The 20,745-nt window shown below is 42.9% G+C and overlaps 1 protein-coding gene across 9 annotated transcripts in view; it reads left to right on the forward strand.

Annotated features, from left to right (window-relative positions):
• The window catches only part of LOC115192794 (pleckstrin homology domain-containing family A member 7), a 173,833-nt gene extending 153,116 nt beyond the window's left edge, over nt 1–20,717 (forward strand). For 8 of the 9 annotated variants that reach the window (XM_029751651.1, XM_029751653.1, XM_029751654.1 and 5 more), the window contains 14 exons: nt 1,280–1,360; nt 1,632–1,781; nt 2,274–2,375; nt 2,561–2,672; nt 3,025–3,152; nt 4,797–4,991; nt 8,598–8,694; nt 8,846–8,937; nt 11,319–11,552; nt 14,422–14,634; nt 16,661–16,794; nt 17,737–17,882; nt 19,136–19,177; nt 20,126–20,717. In XM_029751651.1, coding sequence (XP_029607511.1) covers nt 1,280–1,360; nt 1,632–1,781; nt 2,274–2,375; nt 2,561–2,672; nt 3,025–3,152; nt 4,797–4,991; nt 8,598–8,694; nt 8,846–8,937; nt 11,319–11,552; nt 14,422–14,634; nt 16,661–16,794; nt 17,737–17,882; nt 19,136–19,177; nt 20,126–20,151 — 1,752 coding nt within the window. In that variant the 3' untranslated portion in view covers nt 20,152–20,717. The remainder of the gene's footprint in view (nt 1–1,279; nt 1,361–1,631; nt 1,782–2,273; nt 2,376–2,560; nt 2,673–3,024; nt 3,153–4,796; nt 4,992–8,597; nt 8,695–8,845; nt 8,938–11,318; nt 11,553–14,421; nt 14,635–16,660; nt 16,795–17,736; nt 17,883–19,135; nt 19,178–20,125) is intronic. The other variant, XM_029751652.1, reaches the window with a different exon arrangement.
• The last annotated feature ends 28 nt before the right edge of the window (nt 20,718–20,745 follow it).

The raw sequence follows: 20,745 nt of genomic DNA on the forward strand, positions 1-20,745 counted from the left end.
CACTCACTCAATGTTGTCATTCTCCCTCATTTTTCAGAATAAAAGCCTGAAACAATGTCTAAAGACTGTTCACAACTAGTGGAAGCCATAGGGAACTGAATCTGGGTCCTATACCTTTAAATGGTGGATAGGGTTTCATTGGAAAAACAGCCATTTCAAAGTAATGGCACTTCCTGGATGGATTTTCTTCAGGTTTTCGCCTGCCATTTAAGTTCTGTTATACTCACAGACATTATGTTAACAGTTTTAGAGAGTGTTTTCTATCTAACTCTACCAATTATATCCATATTCTAGCTTCTGGGCCTGAGTAGCAGGCAGTTTACTTTGGGCACGCTTTTCATCCAGAGGTGAAAATAGTGCCCCCTACCCTAATAAAGTTAAATATATATTTTTTCTCCTATCAGAGTGTAACTACCACAAAAGGAGTTAGAGTTGTGGTTTTGTAGCTTGTCATGGTTGCACTTTAACCATTTATAAGAATGCTGTTATTTTTCTGTCCATGGCATCAATACAGCAATCTTACTGCGAACCGAGACACAACAACAAATAAATGATGTATTCAACAGAATGGCAAATTAAGATTATAACATTATAACATATAAACACTATAACATATGTTTGGGTCTGCGAAAGAAACCATGCATCCTAATATAGCAATTTTCTCTCATTTTCAAACTAGAAATAATTATTATGCCACATCTTTATGCAAGGACTTTAATAAGATTGAATACGAGTAGTTCAGATGGAGCGCTGTGTTGGTGATCTTACTGCCCTCGTGAGATGACAGTCGTTTGGTACATTGAGAGAGGAAGATGAGTTGAACCTTTGTCGTGACGTTTGGGTTTCTTAGTGTGAATCCCACATGGTACTCTATTCCCTATATAGTGCACTACTTTTGACCATGGCCCTATGGTAGCGCACTATATAAGGATTAGGGTGCGATTTGGGGCCACAGTCTTAATCAGGGATTAATTAAGAGGGCTCAGAGGTTCTTAGAAATGTTGACACAAGGGCCACGTGGGATGTGGCGTATTTGCGTAATGGATTCACTCTGCATAATTATCAGCTAATGAGACAGGAGAGAGGGATGTACGTACGCGCACGCACGCATGCACGCACACACACATTCATATGCAAGCAGGTTAAATGTGAGAGTGGGGGTGAGATGAGTACACAGAGGATAATGACACACTCTTCACCTGGGTGATGTGATAGGGGTTGTAGGAAAGATTGAGAGCCACTGTGGACAGTAACGGCCCTGTCTCTCCCTGGCCTACAGGTGAAACTCAGTGGGTTATGTGAGCAGGACAAGAACCTGAAGGAACTGGAGGTCCGGATCAGCTCTCTGAAGGACGATAAGGTACTGACACTTCATCTCTATACTCACATACAGTAAGGTCCATTTTAATTTGTAATCAGCCATTATAGGAAGTCAATGTCCATTCAATGTATGAGTTGTTAAAAAATATCCTCTTGGAAAGTATTTGAGGTTAAAGGATATTCTTTTGTATGGTTTTTTTCCCACTTTGACAGAAATACCAGCATTGTGTGAGTTTCCCGTACTGAGTTGAAATGGAATTTACCTCGACCCTGCTGTCTCTGATATTGACCTCTAACCCCTGACCCATCAGGACAAGCTGGAGTCGGTTCTGGACCTGTCCCGCCAACAGATGGAGCAGTACAGAGACCGGCCGGCCCACCTGGAGAAGATAGCCTACCAGCAGAGACTCCTACAGGAGGACGTGGTGCACATCAGGGCCCAGATCTCCAGAGTGTCCACGGTAAGATTACCAAACACCTGTGAGTGTGTGTGTGTGGGACACTCAGAGGAGGCTGGTGGGAGGAGCTATAGGAGGTCTGACTCATTGTAATGGCTGGAATGGAGTTAATAGAACAGAGTCAAACGGGGTTTCTTGTGTTTGATTCCCTTTCAGCCATTACAATGAACCGTCCTTCTATAGCTCCTCCTACCAGCCTCCTCTTGTGTGCGTGGGTGTGTACCCTGATTCACACTATAAGTACTGGCCTGTTTACGTATCCACCATAGTTACTGGCACTGTGCTGGAAATGACAATATGAAAAGAAACTATCCGAGCCAGCACCGTACGGTTCGGATCAGCCCTACATGGTGAATCGGGCATCTTCGTGTGTGTGTGTGTGTGTGTTAGGTACATGCAGATCCTAGTGTATGGTTTTCTGTGTCGTTCTGACTGACACATTCCGCGTTATGTGTTCATGAAAACTCTTACCTCGCTGCCTTATGTTTTGTGTAGGAGATGTTCCGGGCCTGGGAGGAGTACAGCAGGCTGGAGAGCTCAGTGGAACAGCTGAGGACTGCGCTACAGACCACCATGAACTACAGCACCACCTCTCAGGTCAGAATGGGTACTGCACCTCAACATCACAGCTCAGTGAGCTGTAGGGGTAGACATTCACAGAACACGGTATTGTTATTCACCGTCTTCAAGAGTGTTCGGTAGATGGGTGTATCTACTGTGAAAATACTGTTGTGTTTTATAGCACAGTAGAAACCAGCTAAAGCGTGTGTTCGAAATTGTAGCGGGAGAAATCGGAGATAAAGCGGGAGCTGTGGAGAATGGAGGACGTGATGGCAGGGCTGAGCGCCAGCAAAGCCAACTACAAGATCACCATCGACTCAGTGCAGAACCCAGGTGGGAGAATTATCAACTGCCCTGAGACTTCCGCCAACTATGTTTTACCATATTTTACTCAATTGAATTCAAATATAACAACTTTATTCGTCCCCTTGGGGAATTCCTAACTACAATACACTACATGGGAGACAAACAACCATAGGAGGTTTCCATACCAAATAGCCAAATCTAGTCTCCATATAACATGTGCTTCTGTTACAAAAACAGCGATACCTTCATATTCTAACACTTACCATGACAGACAGAAAAGCACAGAGGTCAGTCATAAGTTCATTCTTGGCCTGTGTGTGGATATGAATGTGGATATGGATGCACGCTTATTCATTTGCTTGTGCATTCTTTTTTCCAGAGAGGAAACTAGTGCCTTCGGTGTTGGACTCTGCAGTGCCTTCCCAGTGCCCTACACCCCCACTAGGGGAGGTTAGGCCCCCTCCTCTCAGCTCCTACATACTGCCTCACAACCCTGTGCCAAAGTGGGTGAGTGGAAGTTCAGTTTGTAAATCTGGGTTTACTGGGGGATTAGAACCTGTACATGGACCAAACTCTGTACAATGACCAACTCAGTGGCCTTGTGGTTAGAGTGTCCGCCCTGAGATTGGGAGGTTTTGAGTTCAATCCCTGGCCGAGACTATAACAATGGGTCCTGATGCGTCTCCGCTTGGCACTCAGCATTAAGGAGATGGATTAGGGGTAAGACCCTGCGATAGACTAGCGTCCTGTCCTGTTGATCAACAGCATTGTAACTACTCCACAACACTAACCTCATTAATTAAGTAGAAACAAGGAAGGCTGTAAAGAATACAAATATTCCAAAACATGCAACAAGACACTAAAGTAATACTGCAAAAAATGTGGCAAAGCAATTCACTTTTTGTTCTGAATATAAAGTATTGTGTTTGGCGTAAATCCGATACAGCACATTACTGAGTACCTACAGCACATTACTGAGTACCACACTCCATATTTTCAAGCATAGTGGTGGCTGCATCATGTTATGTTTTCTCCTATCACAGCCATTAAACTCTGTATTTTTAAAGTCACCATGGGTTTCTTTCCTCTCAAGCAACTGAGTTAAGAAGGACGCCTGTATGTTTGTAGGGACTGGGTGTATTGATACACCATCCAAAGTGTAATTAATAACTTCACCATCCTCAAAGGAATATACAATGTCTGTTTTTTTTTAGGTGCCCTTAGCGAGGCATTGGAAAACCTCCCTTGCCTTATTGGTTGAATCTGTGTTTGAAATTCACAGCTCGACTGAGGGACATTACAGATAATTGTATGTGTGGCGTACAGAGATAAGTTAGTCATTCAAAAATCATGTTAAACTATTATTGCACGCAGTTAGTCCATGCAACTTATTATGTTACTTGTTAAGCAAATGTTTTCTCCTGAACTTATTTAGTCTTGCCATAACAAAGGGGTTGAATACATATTGACTGAAGACATTTCAGCTTTTCATTTTTTATTAGTTTGTAAAACATAACTCCCCATTATGGGGTATTGTGTGTAGGCCAGTGACGACAAAATCTCAATTTAACCCATTTTCTATTCAGGCTGTAACACAACAAATTGTGGAAAAAGTCAAGGGTTGTGAATTCTTTCTGAAGGCACTGTATATGAAACAGTAATCTGAATATGAAACTAGATAGACCTGAGTTAGTAAAATACATGAAACAGTGAATCTGAATATGAAACTAGATAGCACTGAGTTAGTAGAATGACTCCCTCCTAATCAGTGGTGGTGTCTGAAAGCATTACTAGCTGACAAATCTTTGATTCCTCCCTTCCTTGATTCTTCAGTTTCTCCCCTCCCTCTCAATGCTCATTGGAGCAGAGGCTCCAAGGTTCCTGCCCGCAGGCCTCTACCTCCAATGAACTTTGTGGTACTTTCCAATAAGGTAGAATCTCAATTGTATTTCCTTGATTTCTCACATCCTCGCGCCTCCTTCTCAAAACCCATTGGATGAGAAAGTCAGAGGTCCCTCCCCTCTGACCATCTCATCTAACGGTTTTGAGGAGATGAGGAGAAAGGATGCGAGGAATCAAGGAAATGCATTTGAAATTCTCGCTAAGTACTAATTGTGACTGACTTCCTGTATGGGTGTGACTCTGGTACAGGCAGAAGATGAGGCTCCTCCCAGGCCGCCCCTGCCCCACCTCTACGACTATGAAGACCCGCCCCCCACCATCCCACCCCTCCCCAAAGAGGCAGCAGCGGTCGTAAGACACACGTCGGTTCGAGGGCTCAAACGCCAGTCAGACGAGAGGAAGAGAGACCGTGAGGTTGGAGGGTGTGTCAACGGAGACTGTAAGGTCAGGACAAGCCATTATTTAAATGTATTTAATTAAGTCATTTATTTTTAAGACTAGATTTTTTTTGTACTTCTAAGGTGTATGCTGCACGTAAAAACAGTTCTTCAGCGGGTGCCGTTTCTGAAGTGGAACAGTCAATTGCGGCACTGTATCAAATCACTGCTGTTTTCAGCTGTCACCATCGAAGCCAGTTTCACGGGACAATAATATTGTCATGGCTAAGTGACTATCATACTGTCACACAGCCATTCTATTCCAAACAGCTGTCCTCTTTCCTCTTCTATCATGCACTAATCTCTATGCATCTGAGAGAACTGAATAGGCAATATGGTGGAAATGAGTTGCCAACACACCTTTCCTGAAGAAGAGGGAATGAGGGTTGAGGAAAAGGCGACAATGTTTTGAAATGAAATGCATCCTTTACCTCACTGAGAGGTAGCGGTTAGGAGGGATGGGCCAGTAACCAAAAGTTTGCCGGTTCGAATCCCTGAGCAGACTAGGTGAAAAATCTGTTTATGTGCCCTTGAGCAAGGCACTTAATCATAATTACTCCTGTATGTCACTCTGGATAAGAGCATCTGCTAAATGCCTAAAATGTAAAAATTTGATTATGTCTGTTATGGTGACCATATTACTGCTACACCAGCAGTCACAAGGCATGACCACAGTTAAAAACCACGTGACCGTTGAGTCATGGTAACTAGCCTTCTCCAAAAATGTATTCGAAAAATCAAATCAAACACTTCATGAGAGCCCTGGCATTGAGTTTGAGCGGAATAGGATCAGCTGTTGCCCACCGAGAGCCAGATCCTCGTAGCTGGTTGATGCATGGAATGAAATAAGTGTTCTTATATGCCCATGTTGCACAACATTTCTATATGCTATGCAATTGCATGAGAAAACCGTTTTGATGGCCTCTATTAAAAAGAGGAGGATCCCATTAGCTTTCTATAGGCTGGGCCTACTATATTTATTTCTCAACTTTCCTAATATTAAGCACATTGCTTCGCAACCGGGGAAGCCTACCTGGCTGGCATTAAAATGAACCGCGGGAAAAACGTCCTCCAGTCGCTATGCAAGTGCATATGGATGCCGTATTTTTCCCCCTGCCCCTGTTCCAACAGCTGCATGATAATGTCCTATTCTAAGTCCAAACTAATGTCACACATATATTATTTTGTATATGTAAAGACAACATTAAATTGATAATAGTCTGATGGGTGAGAATATTATGACTTGTGAAGGATGCCCAGCGTGTGCAGTCTAATGTCTCGATCACACAGATGGTGTCATTGCATTGTGGTACACCAGAAGTATATTCGTTTCCAATGGAACGCTGCGTTTTCCTTGCAGCATTGCGTTGCAGAAGCAGTTGCAGTGCGTTCTGTGTGGTGCGTACGTTGGATTTATCGAACGTATGTATAAAACTGTATGTGTAGACGGCTTGACAGAAATGGTAGCAGAAGGTGAATGTTGAACTTTTGTTGCACACATATCCAAATGATACTGCGTACTACTTTTGCACAACACACTATCTGTGTGATCGAGGCGTAAGGCAAGATAGAGAGCATGCATTTTTGACTTTTTTATATCATAGTCGCCAGCATCAAGTAGCCTAGCCCATGGGCCTATATGTTTTGATAAGGTTTGTATCACAACTAAAGTGGCCAAATAACTCTAAGCCTAGCCTATAGGCCCAAGACTCCTGGAACAGGGTTGGAGAGCCCATAGCCTACAGAGCCTAGTGTAACAAGTCTCCTGGAACAGGGTTGGAGAGCCCATAGCCTACAGAGTCTAGTGTAACAAGTCTCCTGGAACAGGGTTGGAGAGCCCATAGCCTACAGAGTCTAGTGTAACAAGACCCCTGGAACAGGGTTGGAGAGCCCATAGCCTACAGAGCCTAGTGTAACAAGACTCCTGGAACAGGGTTGGAGAGCCCATAGCCTACAGAGCCTAGTGTAACAAGTCTCCTGGAACAGGGTTGGAGAGCCCATAGCTTAGAGCCTAATGTAACAAGACTCCTGGAACAGGGTTGTAGAGCCCATAGCCTACAGAGCCTAGTGAAACATATGTTCTTATAAACCCAGTCATTGCTCAATCGCCTGTGAAAACAGAGTTTTGACTGGCCACTATTTAAAAGAGGATCCCAGCTTTCTCATGCTGCTATATTTATTCTTAACAGTAAGCACATTAATCCGCTTTACAACCGGTGTAGCCTACCTGGCATATTAAAAACCTGTTTTTTTTTTTTGTGGGGTGGGCCATTAGAAATCAAAAGACCAGATACAATTGAGAATAGTCTGATGGGTGAGAATATTATCAAGTGCTTGTCAAACTGTGAATGAGAGACGGATGACGTGTGAATGAGAGACGGATGACGTGGGAATGAGAGACGGATGACGTGGGAATGAGAGACGGATGACGTGGGAATGAGAGACGGATGACGTGTGAACGAGAGACAGAGCCGAACGCATGCCTTTCATGGGACATTGTTAGTTGCATCATGCAGCCTTACAATGTATTAGAAATCACAACATATAGCCTAAGGTTTGTGTCACAAAAAAATATCCTTTCTACATTCAGCTATGTTCATTGGATTCTTCTTACTATAAATTAATATAAAATAATGCCACAGGAATTATAAGCAAATCTTGTCTGCTAAATGAACTAGTGTAGCCCACAGCCATTTGGCATAGCCACATCAGGGCCTAACATAAGGACGACTCAGAATATGATATTATGTTCTTCTGAAATTGACGACATTTCCTTCATATCACAATGTTTCTTTTGACCTGCTTAAAAAAAGAATCGTAGGCCAGGGGTTTCCATTTCCAAACTGTGGGGGCGCAAGTTTTTTTGTTATTTAAGGCTTTAAACTTACTCTTGAGAGTTGTAATAGTAGAATACACCAGGTGGGTAGTGCATCATCAGATCCTCATGTCATGTCAGTCATTACATACTTTAGAGAGATATTTATAACTGGTCAGAAATGTCCACATCAACTTGCACATGTCAGCTAACGTTTTTTTTAGTTTATTAGCCCATAGATATTGTTGAAAATTTTGTAACGCAAATTTCACATGAATACACATTAGACATGGCAAAATGTGTAGATTTGCGGGGAGTAAACTTTAAACCTGCAACATATTCTCTCCACCAACAAGAGGGGCGTGAACAGTTTGTGTCACGAACACTGCTTGTGCCCATAGAAATAGATGTGGGGTGTGTGCCACGCGATGTTCCGCGGGATGTTCCCCAATGCTGGTAACGGGGCCCAGAGGGAAGAGGTTTGGGAACCCCTGGTGTAGGCTATATTAAATGGATTTATTAGACTTATTAAAATGTAGATGTTCCAAAGGTCAGGCTTTTAGGTTATGTGTGGAAGCCCAGAGATGCTAAATGTGTTTATGTTCATTAACGGTAAATTACAGTGAGACCAGCAGTTATTTGAATGACAGTTACCAGCTGACAAAATGTCTTGACCACCACAGCCCTAATTAAGAGCAATATGTATTGTTTTGAGTATTAAGTTGACTCAAACCTCACTGATCTAGTGTGATGTCTGCAGTGTGATTGTTGCTTTAACCTCTGTTGCGGTCGTTTCAGGTGGAGCTGCGATCGTACCTCAGTGAACCAGAGCTGCCAGGGATGGGCCGGAGCAGCACAGGGTCTGAGGGGGGCTACCAGACCCTCCCAAACAAAGGTATCATCAGCTAGCCTGGAATCCAGACCTGGTTAAGGCTTACATTCCACTCCTTGGCACTTTGTGTCTTTTCAGGGCAGTGGTGCTGTGTCAGAATGGGTTTCCTCTCAAGCATACTGTGACAGTGCTTCCTGTTTCCTGTCCGTCCCAGGTCTGTCAGGCTCATCGTCGCGGCTGAACCAGTCCAGTAATATCTCCTCCTACGTGACCCTAAGGAGAGGAGTGGCCGGCTCAGCAGGGAGGGTGAGTCACCACACATAGGCTGCGTTCCAAAAGTAGTGCACTATTTAGGGAATAGGCTCTGGTCAAAAGTAGTGCACTGTGTAGGGAATAGGGCTCTGGCCAAAAGTAGGGAATAGGCTCTGGTCAAAAGTAGTGCACTATGTAGGGAATAGGGAGGGTGAATTACCAGTCACCACACAGGGGATGGAACGAGATATGAGTTACATCCCAAATGGCAACATATTCTCTATATAGTGCACAACTTTCTGTGGTCCAAATGTCCATTCTTTAATGCACGTGTCAAAATCATTCCACGGAGGGCCGAGTGTCTGCAGGTTTTCACTCCACTCTTGTACTTGATTGATGAATTAAGGTCGCTAATTAGTAAGGAACTCCCCTCACCTGGTTCTGTAGGTCTAAATTGAAAGGAAAAAATGGAATGAGTTTGACACCCCTGCTTTAATGTTTCCTTGTAACCATATTTATCCTGTGTAAATGCAAGCTTTTGGTGCTGAAATCTGTAGTTCTTGATAAATGTAGCATTTTACGTGACCTCTGCCAAGGGAGCCGTTGTTTATTAATGGGGAAGGAGCAGCCAGTTATTACACGGCTATGGATTCCACATCCAACTGATATCTCTAACAATCAGGACAAGCACAAGTACACAGTAAGCATTTAAGAATAGATATTTATAAAAGTAGTGAGTGGTATTGCACGCTTGAAGTCCTAACTTCCTACTCCATTGGAAAACAGTGGATTACAGGGCACAGTTAGACAGACGTCACATAAAATGCTTCTTTTATCAAAAACTACAGATTTCAGCACCAAAAAAAAGCTCACATTTACACAGGACAAATATATACTACATGACCAAAAGTATGTGGACACCTGTTCGTCGAACATCTCATTCAAAAATCATGGGCATTAATATCTAGTTAGTCCCCCCTTTGCTGCTATAACAGCCTCCACTCTTCAGGGAGGCTTTCCACTAGATGTTGGAACATTGCTGCTGGCAGTTGCTTCCATTCAGCCACAAGAGCATTAGTGAGGTCGGGCACTAATGTTGGGCAACTAGGCCTGGCTCGCTCTGTGTTCCAATCAATCAAATGTATTTATAAAACCCAGAAACCCAGCCTAAATCCCCAAACAGAAAGCAATGCAGATGTAGAAGGTGTCCGATGGGGTTGAGGTCAGGGCTCTGTGCAGGCCAGTCAAGTTCTTCTACACCGATCTCGAGAAACAATTTATGTATGGACCTCGCTTTGTGCACGTGGACTACTCGGCCATGGAAACCCATTTGATGAAGCTCCCAACAAACCGTTCTTATGCTGACGTTGCTTCCAGAGGCAGTTTGGTATTTTATTAGGATCTCCATTAGCTGTTGCAAACTTTCCTCTAGGCTCAGATTAAAGATATGACAGATAGGAGTGGCTATAGAGTCAGATACCATCCTCAGTAGCTTTCCATCTAAGTTGTCAATGCCAGGAGGTTTGTCATTATTGATTGATAATCATTTTTCCACCTCTCCCACACTAACTTTACAAAATTCTAACTTGCAATGCTTTTCTTTCATTATTAGTTTTTTTATGCATGAATACGATGGCTCACTGTTTGTTGTTGGCATTTCCTGCTTAAGTTTGTCTACTTTGCCAATGAAGTAATCATTAAAATAATTGGAACTCGGTAGTGAGTGTTGCAACCGAGGACAGACAATTTCTACGTGCTTCAGGACTCGGCGGTCCCATTCTGTAAGCTTGTGTGGCCTACCACTTTGCGGCTGAGTCGCTGTTGCTCCTAGATGTTTCCACTTCACAATAACAGCACTTACTGTTGACTGGGGCAGCTCTAGCAGGGCAGAAATCTGACGAACTGACTTGTTGAAAAGGTGCCATCCTGTGACGGTGCCACGTTGAAAGTCACTGAGCTCTTCTGTAAGGCCATTCTTCTGCCAATGTTTGTCTATGGAGATTGCATGGCTGTGTGCTCGATTTTATAAATCTGTCAGCAACGGGTGTGGCAAGAATTGCAGAATCCACTCATTTGACGTGGTGTCTACATACTTTTCTATATTTAGTGTAAGTACAAGGACATTTTTACAAGTATCGATTGACAGTGACTCAATATAGTTAAAGGTGCAGTCCGCCCACACTAGTCGCCAGTCAACTTCATTGTACTTGTACATTGTGGAGTTGAGAAACTCAGCTATCTTGTCCTAAAGCTAAATACTGAATTAGTGTTGAAGATGTGTCTGTTTTTTCCTTTGTTTTTCCTGTCTTCCTCCTCTCCTTACCTGTCTTCCTCCTCTCCTTTCCTTTCCCCCTCTTCATATCACATTTCTATGGCACTACCCGTCTCATATGTCTCCTCCCATCCTTCTCTCTCTCTCTCACGATCTGTCCCAGGAGAGACCTAAGAGTGCCTTGGAGCAGCTGTACTCTTCCGACCAGCAGCCCCAGTCTCTGGCCCAGGCCCCCCGGGGCCGCATGAGTGCTGAGGAGCAGCTGGAGCGTATGAAGAGACACCAGAGGGCCCTGGTCCGCGAGCGCAAGAGGAACCTCAGCCAGGGAGAACGTCACTCCACCACCCATCGTTCCTCCTCCTCCACCAGGCCTCTCTCCTCCACTGACCTGTGCTCAGTACGTTCCCCCCCTCCCCAACCCCGCAGCAGAAGCAGGGACCACTGCCACTGTCACGCCCCTGCCGAACCCCTCACATAGGAGCCACCGCCACAAGCACTAACATGCTAAACGGCTTACGCTAACACCATTCTCCCACGCTCTCCCCCATGTGTAACCAATGGCAGTAACATTAGTAAAGTTAGCATCACGCTAAGGGCTGGTGCTAAGCCGGGGCCAGCTAGGCTGGGCTGGGCTGGGCTGCAGAGCAGTCAGACTGTGTGTGGTGGAGGCTGCTTTGGGGAGTAGGGGAGGGGATAGCTGTCAGAGATGGACTGTAAGACAGAGCTGTTCCCCATATTAAGGTGTAGGGGTTGAGTTTACCCAATCACTAGTGCCCCCGTGTGGTACCTCACTGACACACTGAATGTATATCAAGGAGAAGAGGTGGGCATCTCTGCCTTCCCTCCCTCACTATCACAAGAGAAGAAAAGCCCATTCTATGTACATTTACATTTCTGTACATATACATTTTTATTAATTTACTGAAGGATATTTTCAGTAGCCTATACATTTGTAAAATTATATTTTATAGAGATTTGATGAAATGGGGATGGGGAAATGTGTACCATGTTTGAACAAATCAATGAGGAAGTGGTACAAATCATTACCAAACATCTCTGCTTCCTCAATCATTACCAAACATCCCTGCTCCCTCAATCTTTAGCATTACCCGAATGAATCTAATGAAAGTGCCTTTTTTTGCTGATGAATCATCATTTTCTTCTCACAAAATTGCCCATCAACCTCACTTTTCCCACCCTGGTTGTCTTATGGCATGCTATGGCTACCACAGAATCAGATTAATTGAGCCTATGATTGTCAAAGACGAGGGACATCACATTACAAAGTCTAATATATTATCTAACACATAATCTTAACCAGATTGCTGTGAGCTCATCAATAATAGCTTCAAACTCCTAACTGCATTACTGATCAGCCTTTGTGTTCCCAGCTCCTACTTACAGTTGGCAATACTTACTTCATCAGCTTCTGCTGGTTAGAGTTTCATTTTGTAGTTCTTCACCATAATAGCCAGAGCTTACACTACTTCTCATTTTAGACTCTCTTTTAGGTCATTTGAATCTGCTCACCTTATACCACACCATGCCACACTAAACAGTCGCTTATTCACACCATTTAGTTGGTGCTACATCAACATTAGCACAGCCTTTTTAAGACCACAACAAAGACGTTTCTACTTGGCCGTGGTTGACCGCTACAACGGTCCACTTCCACGGTCAAGGTCATAGTGAGAGTACTCCAGTCTGAGTACCTTTTAATTGGCCTATTTTATCTTATTCACTGCAGATGAAAGGACAGGAAAGGGATAAGCAAAATGGTTGCCGAAAGCCTACCATCAAGGCAGGTGTAAATTCCACCATATTTCTTTCACCCATCCCAATTTGTTTTAAATCAGCAAGGATGAGAAAATAGCACAAAGGAAGGGAAATAATGGACAGCTAATGTTAAATGAATCTGTAAAACGAAGAATCACAACTCTTTCACGCCTGTTATTTTCTAATGTAGAGATCTGCACTCGAGAATAAAGTAACGTTGCTTCTAAAAAATCTCTTCTGGCTGTGTTTTTCCATTTGGCGGGGGTTTGATGAATATGTATGCATGCATTTTCCCTGTGATGTGATTTTCCTCCGTCCACCGAGCACAATAACGCACGTGATGCACTTTCTCCTCACAGCATGGGAATACATGCTGATGAGGCCTACACACACTGCAGTGGGAATTATGCACGTGTGGGTTTAAGAGCTTGGACACACAAACAAATACACTCATACAGTACACACACTGTCTTACAAACAGATATTTACTCGAAACACGTGTTTATGGTTTTGGAAAAGCAAAGGAGAGTGTGTGGGTTTGTGATCACAGGTTAATCAGTATCGTTTGGTGGTTGGTTCTGATGATGCTATAATTCATCTAATTTCCTCATGAAACCAGGACAAAAAAAATACAATGATAGTTTTTATTTTCAGGAAAGACATTTTTTCTTTTAGATATACACTACTGTTCAAAAGAAGGTCTTTGTTTCTGGCCATTTTGAGCCTGTAATCAAACCCACAATTGCTGATTCTCCAGATACTCAACAAGTCCAAATAAGGCCAGTTTTATTGCTTCTTTAATCAGGACAACAGTTTTCAGCTGTGCTAACATAATTGCAAAAGGGTTTTCTAATGATCAATTAGCCTTTTAAAATGATAAACTTGGATTAGCTAACACAACGTGTCTTTGGAACACAGGAGTGATGGTTGCTGATAATGGGCCTCTGTACACCTATGTAGATATTCCATTAAAGATCAGCTTTTTTCAGCTACAATAGTCATTTACAACATTAACAATGTCTACACTGTATTTCTGATCAATTTGATGTCATTTTAAATGGACAAAAAAAGTGGTTTTCTTTCAAAACAAGGACATTTCTAAGTGACCCCAAACTTTTGAACAGTAGTGTATATGTCAACAGTCCTTCCTCCAAACGACCATTCTAAGGATTAAAGTTTGTGAAAATCCCTAAAATAATGGTATTCATGGAATTTTTTTGCCCTGGTTTTGTGGTCAGATACAATGGGCCTTTAAAATGTTCCTTTCTAGGGCCCCGAAACTTGATTTTTCTGGCCATGCACTGCGGAAGTCATAGTAAAACTCCTTGTATGCTAATGTTTTTTTTTTTTATCTCACTTGAGTTGTGTGTTATGAAGGGGGGTCCCTGATGAATTTGCTATCACAAAAGGGGTCCCTGGCCCCAAACCGTTTCAGAACCCCTTCTCTAGTGGTCAGATAAAGTAACTGTTGTTTGTCCCCCCCCCCCTAGTGGAGGCGAGAGCAGCAGGACTTTGATTTGCAGCAGGAGCAGAAAGCTCAGGTGGTGGAGCGACAGGGTGCCGAGGGCCAGAGCGACGAGGGGCGTAGAGAGCTGAAGGAAAGGGAGAGGATCCAATCAGATGAGTGGCTCACGGTGATGGCCACGCCCATGAGGGGGACTGACATGGAGCCCCTCGACTACGACCTGGACCTCAGTCGTGAGGTACGTTCATGAATGGCCAATCAATGTTATCCTATCAACACTCCTATTGATGAATATTATGCCTGTACACATAAGTGGTTAAAAAGAGGAAGTTCAGTATTTTACCTCACCTTGAAAGTAGTCTATGGGCCTGGAGAAACTGTAATCCATCCTTCTTTAAACAGCCACTACAAACTGTATAATACCGAACATCCCCTTTACTACTATGCAGTTGTGGATGGTTTTGAATTAGAGGCTAGCCTGTAGCTCATACTACTTACCATTCACCACATACACAATTAACATACAAAATTAGCATACAAAATGCAAAGTGAACTGATGCTTTCAACTACAATCACATAACCTTGTTTTTGTAGAACCTTATAACTATGCTGAACCGCAAAGTATGAATTTATCTGACCCCAACAGTATGACCATTTACAGTGCCTTCTGAAAGTTTTCACACCCCTTGACTTTTTCCACATTTTGTTGTGTTACAGCCTGAATAAAAATTGTATCAAATGTAGATGTTGTGTCACTGGCCTACATTCAATACCCCATAATGTCAAAGTGGAATTATGTTTTTATTAATCTTTACAAATGTATTAAAAATGAAAAGCTGAAATGAGTTGCATGGACTCACTCTGTGTGCAATAATAGTCTTTAACATGATTGTTGAATGATTACCTCATCACTGTACCTCACACATGCTATTATCTGTATGGTCCCTCAGTCGAGCAATGATTTTCGAACACAAATTCAACCACAAAGACAAGGGAGGTTTTCCAATACCTCACAAAGAAAGGCAACTATTGGTCGAAGAAGAAAAAAACTGACATTGAATATCCCTTTGAGCATGGTGAAGTTATTAATTACACTTTGGATGGTGTGTCAATACACCCAGTCACTACAAAGATAAAGGCATCCTTCCTAACTCAGTTGCTGGAGAGGAAGGAAACTGCTCAGGGATTTCACCATGAGGCCAATGGTGACTTTAAAACAGTTACATAGTTTAATGGCTGTTACAGGAGAGAGCTGAGGATGGATCAATAACATTGTAGTTACTTTACAATACGAACCTAAATGACAGGATAAAAAGAAGAAATATGTGGCAAAGAAATTAGCTTTATGTCCTAGGCAAATACAATACAACACAACAGATCACTGTGTACCTTTATATTTCCAAGCATAATGGTGGCTGCATCATACTATGGGTATGCTTGTCATCGGCAAGGACTAAGGAGTTTTTTAGGATAAAAATAAATGGAATAGAGCTTAGCACAGGCAATATCCTAGAGGAAATCCTGGTTCAGTCTGCTTTCCAACAGGTACATGGAGACTTACCCAGAAAGACTCACAGCTGTAATCGCAGCCAAAGGTGATTCTAACATAGGGATTTCCTCTATACATTTGCCAGCATTTAAAAAAAGATGTTTTCACTTTTTCATTATGGGGTATTATGTGTACATGGGTGAGGAAAAAAATGTATGTAATCCATTTTGAATTCAGTCTGTAACAACAAAATGTGGAATAAGTCAAGGGGTATGAATACTTTCTGAAGGCTCTGTAAACAGATGATTTCTGAATATTGTTCTAAGCCTTAAATTGCAATTCTTCCACTTTTCAACCTCATATTCATTATCTACAGCACCAAACCAGTGTCTACTTAACTGACAGAAGTACGTTTCTATGATCTGTGGTTAATAAGAGAAGAAGAAAAGCCCTAAAAAAATGCTTATTTGTGACATCACATGGTAGGATTGAAGGTTTCTATTGAGAGGCAGGGTATTGTCTTGCTCCCCACTTCATCACGAATCTGTGTTTTGAAAATCACGTTTCTTAAAATGTTTAAACTTTTGATGATGTCATCGGGTAGAATTCTTTTACTCGTTTTTCTTCTAAAAACGTAGAAATGCGGCGTTTTTACATATGTAGACACTGGTATTGTGCTGGAGATTATGAAAATGAGGTTGAAAAGTGTTGGATTTGCACTTTAATATGGATTTGTTGGTTGACTGGATGTCTTCACTTTGATTGGTGTATGTAGCTGTCCAAGCCCCAGAAGGTGCCTATCTCAGAGCGCTATGTGGAGTCAGACCCCGGGGAGCCTCTGAGCCAGGAGCAGATGGAGGAGCGTCAACACAGAGCAGAACGCATCATAAACATCCTGGCCAAATCCAAGTACTCCTGACTTAGTTTCATAAAAATCTATTTATTTTATATACAACTTTTTATTACAAAAAGAAATTCAAAGTCGTTTTTAAAAAAAACTAGGGCAAATTTTGAGTGATCTGGCAGATTCTTGATAAGAAATAGTAGTTGTTGTTTGTGAGAAATCTGGGTATTTGTTATTGGGAGAAGAAAACATCACAAGCATCGTAATGTCCCTAATCTTGGGTCTCTGGATCCACTGTTGGGTTGTGGCTGATTCAATCCCAGTTGTGATTTTAAAACTGGGTCCTAGCTTAAAACCTAAGCTAACTACAAAAACGTTACATCATAACACAAAAAAGTGATCGCAAACATTGTGTATGTCCCAAATGGCACCCTATTCCCTACATAGTGCACTATTCTTGACCAGAGCCTATTCCCTACATAGTGCACTATTCTTGACCAGAGCCTATTCCCTACATAGTGCACTATTCTTGACCAGAGCCTATTCCCTACATAGTGCACTATTCTTGACCAGAGCCTATTCCCTACATAGTGCACTTCTTTTGACCAGAGCCTATTCCCTACATAGTGCACTATTCTTGACCAGAGCCTATTCCCTACATAGTGCACTATTCTTGACCAGAGCCTATTCCCTACATAGTGCACTTCTTTTGACCAGAGCCTATTCCCTACATAGTGCACTACTTTTGACCAGAGCCTATTCCCTACGCAGTGCACTACTTTTGACCAGAGCCTATTCCCTACATAGTGCACTACTTTTGACCAGAGCCTATTCCCTACATAGTGCACTACTTTTGACCAGAGCCTATTCCCTACGCAGTGCATAACTTTTGACCAGGGACGAATTGGCAGGGAAAAAGGTTCCATTTGGGACACAGGCTGTATTTCCTTTGGGTTTCGGCCTCTCTCTTTCCTCATGTTTGTATTCCCTTCCCACCTGTGTGTCAGTGTTCAGAACACACATCTGTTGTCTGGTGTGGCTGTCCCACTGGACTTTACTGATCTGGACCTAGCCATGCAGCAGCAGAAGAGGATTATGAATGTGTCTCACGCCTTGGCCTCTGAAGCCTCCATCAAGAGCAAGCAGTTCACAGGTCAGCTCATACACACGCATGGACACATGTAAAAACACGCGTAAACATACACACTACATATACACTCAGTGGCCAGTTTAATATGTACACCACCCCGTTCACGAAAATGGTTCGCTCATACAGATGTGGCCGTGGCTTCCTATATAAAGCAGGCAGACAGGCATCAAGGCATTCAGTTACTGTTCGATGGAACGTTAGAATGGGCAAAACGAGTGACCTAAGCGACTGAGGCAAATAACGTCACAGTACAACAGTGGTGTGCAGAATGGCATCTTGGAACGCACAACTCATTGATCCTTGTCACGGATGGGCTATTGCAGCAGGCGACCATACCGGGTTCCACTGCTGTCAGCTAAAAGTAAGAAGAAACGGCTCTAGTGGGCGCGCGATCACCAACACTGGACAAATGAGGAGTGGTAAAACATTGCACGGTCTGACAAATCCCGGTTTCTGTTGCATCATGCTGATGGCAGAGTCAGGATTTGGCGTAAGCAGCATGAGTCCATGGCCCCATCCTGCCTGGTGTCAACTGTACAGGCTGGTGGCAGTGGTGTAATGGTGTGGGGAATGATTTCCTGGCACATGTTAGGTCCCTTGATACCAATTGAGCAACGTTTACATACCCCAAATAATTCAGGCTGTTCTGGAGGCAAAGGGTTGTCCGACCCAGTACTAGACTGGTGTACCTAATACACTGAGTGTATATAATACATAGTGTACACACAGTCTATACACACAGGCTACTCTATGCATGCTGTACACACACAAACACACCCTTTTCCCACTGAACTGCCTACAGTATCTTTGATCCCTTTATAACCATTAATTCATTCCTTCATAAAACACTCCTTTAATATAGCTATAGATGGAGTATCTAGTAGGACATTGAATCTTTCACTGTGCTCCCTTTAGAGAAGCCAACCCATTTAGTATCCTGATTCTCAACCCTTCTCCCAAAGTGAGAAGTATGGATTTATCAATGGTGGAAAGTTCCTCCAGCCAATGCTTGAATCAAATCTATGATGGGGAGTATGCCAGTGCACACTCCTGGAAGAAGAGAATCAGAACAGAGAAAGGGAGACAAATGCAGCACACTCTGGGGTGAAGCTACAGATCTAGGATCAGTTTTCCCTCTCCCTCATCATAACCTTAACCATTAGTGTAGAAAAATGGCCCAAAACTGACCCAAGATCAGCGTGTAGGGGCATCTTCACTGTACAACACAGTAATGTGACCCTCTCTCATTGCCCCAGGTTGTGCAGACAGCGAGATTCTGATAAACAGATCTAGTGAAGGTACACTGCATATTCTCTTGGGTGTCGTGGCCTCAAGGTGCCTCTGTGATGTGTTTGTGTTGGCATCCCACTGGGGCACAAGGTTGAATCAGCCTTGTTTTCACGTGTGATGACATTGAAACAACTTAAGATTTCATTTTTTTCCCCTACCAACTTTTAACCTAAATCCAATGACATGGTGCAATGTTTTGTTGAATTCACGTTAGACGACAACTCAACCAAATGTAAATCAAAACTAGACGTTGAACTGACGTCTGTGCCCATTGGGATAGTTGTAGTCTTTAGGTGTCATTTCTGCTCTCACAACTTGGAGTGCTTTGGTGGTTTCTTTTCTGAAGCATGGTGGCTTTTGGTGTCCAAATGTTGGGTCAGGTGATGGTGATGGGTCAGGTGATGGTAATGGGTCAGGTGATGGTAATGGGTCAGGTGATGGTGTTGGGTCAGGTGATGGTGATGGTGTTGGGTGATGGTGTTGGGTCAGGTGATGGTGATGGGTCAGGTGATGGTGTTGGGTCAGGTGATGGGTCAGGTGATGGTGATGGGTCAGGTGATGGTGATGGGTCAGGTGATGGGTCAGGTGATGGTGTTGGGTCAGGTGATGGTGATGGGTCAGGTGATGGGTCAGGTGATGGTGATGGGTCAGGTGATGGTGATGGGTCAGGTGTTGGGTCAGGTGATGGTGATGGGTCAGGTGATGGTGATGGGTCAGGTGATGGGTCAGGTGATGGTGATGGGTCAGGTGATGGTGATGGGTCAGGTGATGGTGATGTTGTTGGGTCAGGTGATGTTGTTGGGTCATGATTAGAATGTAAAAGGGTTGTGGCTTATTGTTTCCACACAAACAAGCACTGCTTACTTAGGCTTTTTGGAAAGAGGGTGGAACTATAGATTGAAGACATCACAGTCTGTATTTTCAATGTCATGAGCATGTTTTTCCCCCACTTTTAGCCAAAGCTCAGCTGAGCGCTGACTGACCATTGACACAGACGCCAAGGCACCGACAGGACATCCGTGGATGAAAATAGTTGATGGGCAAAGGATCTAATACTAAACATTTTCAGCAATTAATGCCGGAGTGATGTTTTATAATACTTTTTATTGGAGTTAAAACGCAATAATAATGTTTTCTTTTAAAGAACCAAAAAGAGTTATTTGAAACTCAACAAGAGCATTGAAACTGTGCGTGTACCTAATGTTAAGTTTGAATTAGAGTTGTGTTTTGCACTTTAATGTTGTGTGTAATTGTTAACACTACTAGTTTTTGCAACAGAGAATCATTAGCTGTGTTTTTGAAGTGTGGTCTATATTTCTAAATAAATAAGTTCCAAGCAATGTTTTATAGGTGGTTGAGATGGAAACGTAATTATGACATGAATCATATATTTATTTTATTTTGACTAATGAAAGACAATCTTGCACTCTTTGTAGCTCAGCACTGCCATGTAACGCTTTTGCCAATCAACTGTATTGTATTATGTGTATTTTAAAAGGGAAATAAACCATAATTATGTTTTATGGAAATAAAGGTTTTAACAAAACATGTTGCCTCATGTCCAGTTCTCTCTCAA

Source organism: Salmo trutta, chromosome 4 (assembly GCF_901001165.1).
Source record: "Salmo trutta chromosome 4, fSalTru1.1, whole genome shotgun sequence".
In the NCBI taxonomy this organism is placed as follows: domain Eukaryota; kingdom Metazoa; phylum Chordata; class Actinopteri; order Salmoniformes; family Salmonidae; genus Salmo; species Salmo trutta.